At 44.0% G+C, this 11,586-nt stretch overlaps 1 protein-coding gene across 2 annotated transcripts; it reads right to left on the bottom strand.

Moving 5' to 3' along the window:
* Positions 1-1,944: 1,944 nt before the first annotated feature.
* Positions 1,945-6,483, bottom strand: rpl35a (ribosomal protein L35a). Of its 2 annotated transcripts, XR_013972604.1 has the most exons (6): positions 6,397-6,483; positions 5,512-5,556; positions 4,003-4,155; positions 3,768-3,912; positions 2,699-2,785; positions 1,945-2,296 (listed from the first exon to the last, which is right to left on the bottom strand). XR_013972604.1 is itself a non-coding variant. In XM_080890203.1 (5 exons), the coding sequence occupies exons 2-5, from the start codon at positions 5,520-5,522 to the stop codon at positions 2,003-2,005; spliced, it is 333 nt and encodes a 110-aa protein (XP_080746329.1). In that variant the 5' UTR covers positions 5,523-5,556; positions 6,397-6,483; the 3' UTR covers positions 1,945-2,002. The 2 variants fall into 2 exon arrangements, 1 of the variants encoding a protein (XP_080746329.1); XM_080890203.1 differs by lacking the exon at positions 2,699-2,785 and having other exon boundaries at positions 1,945-2,026.
* Positions 6,484-11,586: the final 5,103 nt, after the last annotated feature.

The following is an 11,586-nucleotide window of genomic DNA, read 5'->3' as shown; positions in this document are numbered from 1 at the left end:
AACTTACTTGATTTTTCTAAAAATTATATTATTTTTGCATCTCTAAGAAAAGAAACTTGAAAATGTCTTAAATGTGATAATTATGTGTAAATTCTTCATTCACAAATGTTGATTTCTGAAAACAAAGCCAACCTTTTTCACTATTCACAAAGAACTGTGCCTGACAAAAAACACGCTGTGGATCTGCACTAAAACCTTTAGAAAACACAGAGGTTAGAATTCTGTCTTAATTTGATTAATTTCTTTAGTTACTTATGTTTATATTACTTTACATATTGAAATACAGGCTGTTCTGCTGTTACCTCAAGTTGCAAAAAAGTCTTTGAAAATGCTGCCATTGTTGTACTTGTTACATTAATTAATAAAAAGAAAACCATGTGACAGCTGGACCAATCATTCTGAGCACGCTCACTTTAGGTGCTTCATATACAGTCCGGTTATATAAAAGCAGTGTTGGGGAGTAACGGAATACATGCACCGCCGTTACGTATTTAGAATACAAAATATGAGTAACTGTATTCCGTTACAGTTACCGTTTAAAAAGGTGGTATTCAGAATACAGTTACTTTGTTGAAATAAATGGATTACACTGCGGTACTTTCCTGTTTCATATTGTCGCGGGTCAGGACTGTTTGGGTTTGTTTGACAGCTACGTTCTGTTGTTCCAGGCGGCAGCGTTACGGTTGCCATGGTTACAGGGCGACGCTCTCTCTCTCTCTGCGACTGTGTTTCCTGGGTGAGAGAGCGCCTTTTCGTTGTTGTTGTGCTAAGCTAACAGGCAGAATGCTACAAGCATAGCTCTAAAGAATGTAGCATCATGGGCAGTGTAGTCCGTGCTGCAGGGAGAATGGACTGCCATACACGTTATGTGTCTGTGAGCGCGAGGAGGGAGAAAAAGGCGAGTGGAAAGGTACGAGTTGTCATCGAGGAAAAACGGGAGCTGGAAGCATGTAAATATAATAATAACCACTGCAGCCAAGAAGAGTGCCTGACGAGCCCAGCTGTAAGTAAGCTGTTAAGACTCGACTGTACACAGTGTTCCTGTTTTCGTCTGAAAACAATAAGTTCCGTTGGAGCTTTTCAACGCCTCTCTCTGTCTCTCGCAAGAAAAATTGACCCACACAACAAAGTAAAGCTATTTTTCAGCTACGAGCCGACAGGGACCCCGCCGTATTAGTCAGAGGTCCCTTTACTACAGTTCGGAGTCGCGGACCTTCAGTAATAAATCACACAGCAATAGTACATTCAGCATGATAATATATTAAGTAATCCAAAGTATACAGAATACGTTACTGTCATTGAGTAACGTAACGGAATACGTTACAGAATACATTTTGGGGCATGTATTCTGTATTGGAATACATTTTAAAAGTAACCTTCCCAACACTGTTTAACACTTACACCTGGAGTCGATTCCAAACTTCATTGTGCTGCACCACCCACACCTGAATCCCCACCAATCATCACCGTTGTCCTGACAACCTGACAGCCTAAACTCTGGACATAACACACCCTTTAAATCAGCGGTCTCCAACCTTTTTTGCCCCACGGACCGGTTTATGCCCGACAATATTTTCCTTTAAGGTGTCGCGGATAAATACAAGAAAATAAAACTAGTACCGGTACCGAAAAAAAAGATGATTTATTCATAACACACGTGGAAAGACCCAGGAAAACCGAGTTAACGATAAAAACGATAACAAAATGACACTGAAAACCGATAAAAACCCTGAAAACTATACATTTCACACCTGAGCCTCAACTCTCGCGGCCCGGTACCAAACGACTCACGGACCGCTACCGGTCCGAGGCCCGGGGGTTGGGGACCGCTGCTTTAAAAGACCTCTCCGAATGCTTTGCTGCCCCCTGCAGTCAGAAGAAGAGTGAGAGACTCCTGTAGATGAAGGCTGTGTGTGTGAGAGAAACACAAAGCGGGAGTCTGACCAGATTATTGATCACTTTATTGTTTCTGTACAAACAAAGAGTCGCTGCCATCTCCGCCTCACACCCGGGAAGGATACAGCATCTGCACACAAAGAGGAAGTACACTGTCACAATAAAACCACGCACAGGAAATGAACTTCACAATACAACTACCACACAGGAAATGCACACAGGAGGAGAAACCACAGAAGAAGTAAGCGGCGAGAAGACCTGAGACGCCTTCAGAGCATCAGTGCGGCGAGCGAGGTGGAAGATATGGCGACGGTGGTACGAATGCGCGTGTCACACTGTGAGCAAACACCTGTGACAGGTGAGACCTCTAGATGTGACTCCGAATGACTGAACGCCATTTCTGCAAAATAATATGGTCAATCAGAGTCATCAGATCTGCGCTCAGCAGCATTTTTTCTCTTGGTACTTTTTTCTAAATACTGCTCAGAGCTGCAGACCCCCCCCCCCAGGTCTGTATCTCACTGTAAATCTGTATAGTACCTATCCAGTTGTTCAGTGATGACGTGACGAATCCTACTTCCGGGTCTAAAGTAGTCTGCGTTTAATATGGCTTTTGTGTTGTTAACATGTTTAATGTTTTGTATTTTCTTCTATTTGATCTCAAAAAGCTCCTAAAACAGTCAGTGATCACTGTTGACCTCCCTCGGCTTTTATTACCGCTAATCATTTATTTAAGCTCAGTGTTTAAAACCTTAGGATGTAACTACAGCCCAGCCCATGCAGCAGTATATGAATGACTAACCTCGTATTGTGGATGGATTATCTCAGTTGTTCTCCTGGCTGAAGTTTGGTCCTTTTACAGCATCCTGCCATGCGATTACATTTGTTCCTGACCACCGAGAACACTCACGTTAACTTTTATCGAGTGGAAAAAGTTAGCTTGTTTATATTATGCTAACATAGCTGTGTCGCTAGCGGTCACGTAGCACATCATTATATAGCAGCTAGCCCAACTTCAGTAACCCTACAAACGTCTCTGCTGTTTAGTTTTCTGTCTTCATTTATGTTGGAAGTGATAACAGAGATGTACGTTTTAATTTGTTTCCAAAACCCCGCAGTCAGGACATGCTATATTCTTTTTAGATAGAAGCTAGCGAGCTAACTCCCCGCTAACTTCTAACTCCGTTAAATGTCATAAATTCAGTTTTCATGGATGCCTGGATGTTAAACTCAGTTGTTACACCTGGTAGAGCAGAACGCTGATCATTTTATTAAAGATGAAAGACTTTAGACAGTTTTCAACTCTCAGTAATGCCACAGTGATGTTTGATATATGGACCTGCAGCGGAGTTTAGGCCCAGACACGGCTAGTGACGTCAGACTTTACGACCGGATAAAGACTTTCTATTCTCACAGCTGTACACCAACAGCAGCAGCCGGGTGGAGCGGGCTGTCAGTCTGATGAACATGCTCTAATCTGAGTTTATCTGACAGAATGATGTGCAAACGTTACTCAGCCTCTCGTCTTGCTTGAGTTTATTCATTTATTCAAATATTGATAAGCTTCCTCAATGCTGCTGTCTGAAGCCACACCCCTCCGTCTCGTCATATTGATTTCACGTTATAAAAAAAGAACCTGTAAATGACGCCTCCAGCTGTGGCTTCATGGTGAATAAATCAAATTTAAAGACTGAGCGCACTCAGGTAGCGCTCTGAGCCAGAGCAGGTCAAAGTTCGCACGAACACTTTTACTCCTGAAGCGTATTGGAAACGATCTGATGGCATGATAGGAAGCAGTGAACACAGAAACGCCACGGCAGCCAAGACGTCTGCGAGGTCGTAACCCCAGCCGATCAGGTCATGTGACTCACCACTCTGACTCTGTGTCCAATGGCTTTGGCCGGCAGGTTGCTGCTGAACTTTGCTCGCACCATCCCGCTGCTTCCGTGTGCCCGGGTCACCTTCCCCCAGATCACACGGGTCTTGTTGGGCTTCCCGCCGGGCGTCACCGTGTTCCTGCGTGCACACACACACACACACACACACACACACTTAGAAACACGCCAACCTTAACAGTAAATGAAAGATGGCGGTGTGGCAGCTCACTTCTTGGCCTTGTAGACGTAGGCGCAGCGTTTGCCGAGGTAGAAGTCGACCTCGTCCCGGCTGTAGCAGCCCTCGAGCTTCAGCAGCGCCGTGTGCTCGCGCTGGTTCCTCAGGCCGCGCTTGTAGCCCGCAAAGATGGCCTTACTCCACAGTCTGAAAGAGAGACTGCGTCAGACCATGTCACCACCACCTGCTGACAAGCCCCCAAATCTGACCAATGGAAAGAGCTGCTCATCTCCAGCCCAAGCGTGACCAAAGGTTTCACCAAAGTCAAAGCACAGCGTGTCTTTTTCACCCAGACATCAGCTGGTGGAGCTCACCCTTCCATCACACACACAGAAACTGCACAAAACAGTCGCCAAACACAGGAGGCGGGAAATCAATCACAACGACGGAGCTACCCTCCGCATCTCTCTAACAGACCTTAAAACATCTAAAGCAAATCAAACCTGCAGAATGATCAGTAATCAGACTGATCAATCAGCCCAGAAACAGCTGACAGAATCAACATCATCAAAAAGCTGGAGTGGGAGGAGCCACGGGTGAATGTGACCCCCAGAGGCCTGTGCCGCTCTGGACTGATAGACGTCAAGTATTGATTTATCTGCTGCCAGCGTTCTGTGCAACGTGATCAACTCACTAATCAGACACAAATGATCAATAGAACTAAAGTGAGCGGCAGAAGGTCCCAAAACAACCAATAGGAACTCCAGTGCTTATTGATCAGAGCCAAACCGTGACCCACTCCACCAGCTGATGTCACCGTGGTTACTTCACCCTTCTCCTCCGATCTGAGGATCGAAGGTCGTAACCCTGCACCTGCTTCCCCTGTACGCTCCACAGATCACCAGCAACGACCCACTGACAGCGCCCACAACTGTTTCTATAGCAACAAGGACCCAACTCTAAGGTGTTTACGTGTCGACGAGGAAAACTGAGATTTAGTCACACAACATCAAAGGTGTGCGAGACGTTACTGTTCACATGAGATGAACTTCTACAGTGACAGAAACACTGCTGCTGTTACACATAGTTACTGTCCCTCTGTTTACACGACTATGTGCCATCTTTGCTACTCGTTCCCTGCCAGGCTTCTGAGTTTCACCGTTTTTTGCATTTACACATGGACACACATACTTTTTCTGCCTAAAACACTCGGCGGGGCTGAGATAGATTTTGGTCGCCCGACCGGAGATATCACTAGCTCCGGGACGTTGGGCTAGCGATTTTGCGAGCCCTGATCTGTGCACCTCCAACCATGACATCATCACCATCAGCGTCTCTGCAGCGAGGAACAGCGTCTCTGACAGATCACGGCCTGTTTGAATAAAACTTTATTAAACCCATCCCAGAATCACTGAAGAGCAGACAGGAAGTTGCTCTGCACTCACAGTTAACTCACTTCCTGTCAACACCTGTCTGCCCTCTCCTGTTTCAGAACTTCAGCAGGTTAAATCGCTCACACAGACATACATCATGTGACCACAGAGTGAAATGATTGGCACTCACCTTCCAGGCATCTTGGTCGTTGTGGTCTTCTTCAGGTGAGTTCACCTGCACAGAAACAGTCACATTAACACCTGAAACCTACTGTAGCATCACGTGATTGACGGCACTGGTAACCAGCATGTTTTCCTGAGCTCGCAACTTTGTACCCGCTGTGTTTTCAGAGGAGGACACATCACCATGGCAACTAATAATACGAGTTTTTAGTGCCAGGCCCTGATAACTGTAGGTTTAGTCAGCTATGACCTCACAGGTGGAGGACTGAGCGTGCTCCAACCTGGGATGCGTTTACTGCTCTTAAGAAACACTTTATGTGGGAACAGCACGTGCCACGCTACCAGGTAAAAAGTCACGTGACTTATTCAGAGGCATCTTGGACCACAAGTAAAGTGTCTGAGGTTGTCACAGAAACAGTCCCGTTCAGAACCCGTGTGATTCTGCGGTCAGCCCGTCACTGATCGATAACCGATGGCTCCCTGCATACAGCACGTAACATTCGGCTCTTTCCGTTTCATTGTTTCACGAGAAACTACGAAAATCCGAGTCAGCTCCGGCCGGTGGCTCCTCTGGTTTGGCCCGTTTACCGGGGGAGCTCCAGCCCGCCGCGAGCATCGGGGCTCCCACACACCCTTTCCTTACCGCACGTGTGCGGGAGCCGGCACGCGCAGCTCGGAAGCCGCTCGGTTACCCGCGGCCCTGCGCTTCGTTAGCCGAGGCTAGCTTCTCTATCCGGAGCGAATCTCCGCCATCAGCGGCTCAAACGCAGACACAGACCGACCGAGCAGCGCCGGGGCTCCTGCCCCGGTCCCCCTCGGGACTATCAGCCGCCCACCGCGCAGATTAACGGGCATTTTTCAAGGATGTGCCGGCGGACATGTTGACTCTTACCTGCACCGCGTCCGCAGAGAAGGAGGAAAAGGAAGGGCGAAAGGGATGCTGGGAAATTAGTGTAAACAGAGGTGTCCGCGGAGCTGCCTGAAAAGAAAGGCTCGTTTTATTTTCCCGCTTTTTAGATTTTAATGTAATCAAGGAAACAATTAAAAACACGTTTACAGAATTTCATAACACACATTTTAATAATAATATTAATACATGTTTATGGCTTCATGTTTTGTCTTTGTTAATGTAATATTTTTACGTTAATTTTCAAAATCCACCGCATTAACGCGCTTTATTGAAGATAATATAAACAAAAATTTATGTTTGATTTGTGAGAACTAAAACTGGTAACTAACAAATGACGTCACATGCAGCAAATGTAACCTATCCAGTCACCCCAGCCATAAACTGTTCAGACTATTTCCATCAAGCAGGAGGTTCTGCAGTATCCGGTCCGAACCAGCAGACTGGGAGACAGCTTTTTCCATCAGGCCATCAGACTGCTGAACACTTCATAGACACCTCACCTTCACTTACTTCAACATTATGCACTCCATATTGTACATAAATGCCACTTGTTTTGCACAGTAAACATCTGCTGACCTCTGTATATTTTATTTTTATTTAATTTTATATATATATATATATATGCATATATACACACACACACGCACACACAAATATGTATATATACATATTCAGTAACGCGCCTGCACTCTTATATTTGTACATATTTATTCTTAGAATTCTCAGATTCCCATTCTTATACTTCGCTTGCTCTTATGTTTCTTGTATTTTGCACACCTCTTTTGCTTGTGAAGCTTGCACACAAGAATTTCACTTACATGTGCTGTATCAGTGTACCTGCACATGTAATCTGGCAATAAAAGTGATTTGAAATGAAATTGAACTAAAATACAAATATTTGACTTTATTGTATCAATAAGAGGGCGGATTACCTCCCTCCATCCCACCCTGTCAGGTAAGTCTCCAGCTGGCTGTAGGATAATGAGCCTCACCTGCTCCCAGGTAAACGCCTCTGTGACTGTGTGGTGATTGGTCTGAACGGCAGCGTTACCTGTTTAACCCAGAACTCCAACGTTGATTACAGTCTGTTTTCTCTGACCTTCTCCATCAGCTGTCTCACCTGCAGACACCTGAGGTCTGCACTATGAAGCAGGATTGAGTCTTATCTGATGTCACCCCAGGAACAAACACCATTCCCCAAAAACTGCTCATGTCCTTTGGCTGCCCAGCAACAGCACGAAATGCTGTCATCCCTGTGTGCACGCAGAGCTGCACGGCTCCGCTGCCTCAGGAACGCAGCGGCCCTCACCTCCAGCTACCACCTGCTCCACCTGCTCCACCTGCTGCTATCAGCAGGAGACACCAGAGCACTGAAACTCAGGCTGAGGCCTGGCTTCCGTCTCACAGCCTCCACAACACTAAATCCTACCCAGCAGATGCTGTTGTGTGGAATATGTTTTTGTAGTTTGACTATTGCTTTACTTTATTTGTATATATTGACCTTTTTATATACCCTTCACTGTTTTGCTCTTCCTTTCCTTTTCATACTTAGTTTTGTTCAGTAGTGCATGGGCGGAGCCTGATGTCATTGTTACAATCAAAGCACACTTCGGGGTTCCACTCATGTCTTCATCTAAGATGGCGCCACACACACACACACACACACACACACACACACACACACACACACACACACACACACACACACACACACACACACCATAATAACTGATGGGATGTCTGTTTTTTACCTGCTGCCATAACAACAAGATGACGTCATTATGTATTCTTGATGTTTTCAATGATGTATATTTTTCTTCTTATTAGTGTGAATGCTTGAAAAGCACACTATTGTTCTTTGAATCTTTATTATTATTTTTCCGTAAGTTTTTTGGATGCTAACTCCTTCAAAACCGTTCAACTTAGAAAAACCATTCAAACACCGTTAGATTCCTCATCTTTTGGACATGACTGCTTCTATTTTTCTAATTTTTAACATTTATATTTTTAATTTTATTCAAATTTATTCAACAAAAATTTATAATGTATTTCAATCTGGAGACCCTTCAAACCCTCATTCAACTTACTTATTTTTCAACTCCTACTACTTCCACATACATTGACATAGAGCCACCATTCAAACTTTAAAACGAAGCCAAGAGATTCAACTATTCAACTTGTATTTATCTTTTCAATATCTATTATACTTTTTCTTCAGTTCCAGTTTAAGTTTCATGATGTTTTTTCACCCGTTTCAGAGTTTATAATGGGTGTGTATGGGACGGAATGTTGGGGCTAGAGTGAGGCAGCTCAACTGCTAGAGTGAGAGGAGCAAAAAAATCTTTTTTAAAACTGCTGCTGTGTCCGCAGCGTTTGCTCTACAGGTATGATTTTACCCTCAAAACTTATCCATCGCTGTCCTCTTTCATCCAATGTGTTTACTATTGTAATATGTGTTATGGTTCTTTCGTAAATGTCACCAATGCACAGCCTCCTCCCTCCAACTCTTCCATAGACTCTAATGTTAAAATGGCTCAGAAGGTTCGTTTGAAAATCAGAAGAGCATGGTGTCTTTACACTGTCACCACGTCCATATAATAAACTCCACAGGCATGACAACTGAGAATCTGGTAGACTGGACATTGCTGCCGCTCACGGTGAAAGAATTTTGTCAATACGACTTGTACTTTTCATTTGGGAACGATTTGTTTCGGCCTGACTTTTCTGTTCATTTTAAGCAGCAAAAGTGAGGCGCATGTCTGTGTCATGTGTATGGAGCCATTGGGTGCAGTCACTATAGCAACCAGGCTCACACCTGCCTGCTTAACGAGCTCTCTCTCTCACTCTGCCAAGATTCATCTTAAGCACTTCTCTTTCAACTGCTGCTGTCTCCACAGTGTTTGCTCTACAGCCATCATTTTACCCTCAAAATGTAGCCATCGTTGTTTTCTCTCCAACAGCGTGTCTTTCAAAGCTCAGACATTTAAACTTTTTAAACTGTGTGGATCCAAGTGGAGGGATCACATTTTAGTCATTCAGTGATTCAAAGAATATGACCTTTTAATATTCTTTCAGATGTTTTCTGACTCGAAAATGTATTTTCTCATTTCTTAGGTTTTTCTAATTTAAATTTAAAAACTTTTCAGCTATTTTCCAACTTCTTCTGTGTGAACATCAAACTCTGTATTTTCCAGCTCATTCAACATTTTTAGCTTAATATTCAATAATTAATTCATTTCAGCTCATACATTCAGATTCAAGCATTCACACTGCAGTTTCTTCAGAAAATGCACTTTCTAGTTGCTCCTATGTTGTCTTGTAAAATGTGCTTCTATCCCTGGCTCTTGCATCTTCATATAATGATGAATAAACACTCATTAATGAGGAAACCATAGGGCCACTCTTTCATCACAAGAGCGTTTGGAACAGTTGAAATAATCATAATAACAATAATAATAATAATAATAAATTTTATTTAAGAAAGCACCTTTCAAAACACTCAAGGACACTGTACACAAGCAATAACAACAACAAACATAACAATTTACAAAATAATAAGGATAAAACTTTGAGCAAATAAATAAAACAAATTAAAGTAGCAGGATGGAAAAAATTATGTGTAATAGGCTAATGTGAACAGGTGAGTTTTGAGTCTGGACTTAAAAAGAGGGAGGGAAGTGATGTTTCTTATCTCAGGAGGGAGGGAGTTCCAAAGACGGGGGGCAGAGCAGCAGAAAGCCCTGCGCCCCACGGTGGCTAGCCGGGGGGGGAAGGGATGGAAAGCGAAAGAGAGGAGGAGGATGTGAGACACAGAGAAGGAACGGTGATCTGAACCATGTCAGAGAGGTATGAAGGCGAGAGATGATGGGTAGCCTTGAATGTGTACAAAAGTGTCTTGAAATTGATGCGGTATTTAACCAGAAGCCAGTGAAGCTGCTGCAGAGCAGAGCTGATGTGGTGCATAGAAGGGGTCCTGGTGATGATACGAGCAGCAGAGTTCTGGACACGTTGAAGCTGATGGACAGATTTTTTTTTTTTTTTTGAAAATATTTTTTATTGAAAAAAGAAAACAACAGTACTTGCAGTTACCAAAATACAATCAACCTTTCTTCATTTTCCTAAGTAAATAAACACACATATATATGAAAAAAAACCCACAACGCCCCCCCCCCCCTCCCCCCAGTCCCACACAGATCAACACAATCATCAAACATATTAGAGGAATATAATGATGGACAGATTTTTGACTACGACCAAAAAGAAGAGAATTGCTGTAATCGATCCGGGAAGTGACCGGGCTATGAACAAGAATGGCAGCGGCATATGGGGAGAGAAAAGGACGGAGACGATTAATGTTGGAAATATGCAGTGATGTCATTGACGTGGGAGTTAAAAGATAGAGTGCTATCAAGGATGACACCCAGATTTTTCACAAATGGGGAAACGGAGACCGGCGAGTTATTGATTGTAATAGAAAAGCTATTAGTTGTGAATAGCGTTTGTTTAGTGCCGACTAGGAGGAGCTCAGATTTGTTACTATTGAGTTTGAGAAAATTGTAAGAGAACCGCGAATTTAGTTTGGCTAAACAGAGGGTGAGGGAGGACGGGGGGAGAGCAGAATCAGGTTTAGTGGACAAATAAAGCTGGGTGTCATCAACATAACAGTGAAACAGTGAATATTGTATTTACGAAAATGTGTCCAAGCGGATGAAAAGAAGGGGCCCTAGGACAGGTCCCTGGGGCATAACTGCAACCAGAGGAAAGAAATCATCAGCTCTCTGTTTCACATGGACCTCGACATCGAAAGTGATCCATGGAGCTGGCAGTCAGGTCACCACCAGATGGTACATGGCCATTTTACCAGATAACTGGTGGAGGCTCAAACAGCCTGACGTTAAAGCTCTGCTTCATCTCACAGTGAAGCAGGTGTTTGAGGCTCAGGTTACACACCTGCCCACTGATCCGTGAAGACTGATCAACAGCTCACTCCTTAAACAGATGACCTTCATCGTCAACAACAGGGCTGGGCCGTCGCTCCTTACCAGCTGACCACCTTCTGAACCTTCCAGTGAGCTGATGATGCTGCCCTCTCTGTTCTCACCTGTTATTAATCTGTCTCTTTTCCACAGCATGTCTTTATCCTGTCTTCCTTCTCTCACCCCAACCAATCAC

This window comes from Rhamphochromis sp. 'chilingali' (genome assembly GCF_963969265.1).
Source record: "Rhamphochromis sp. 'chilingali' genome assembly, chromosome: 8".
NCBI lineage: Eukaryota > Metazoa > Chordata > Actinopteri > Cichliformes > Cichlidae > Rhamphochromis > Rhamphochromis sp. 'chilingali'.
This window is presented reverse-complemented; position numbering and strand designations above follow the sequence as displayed.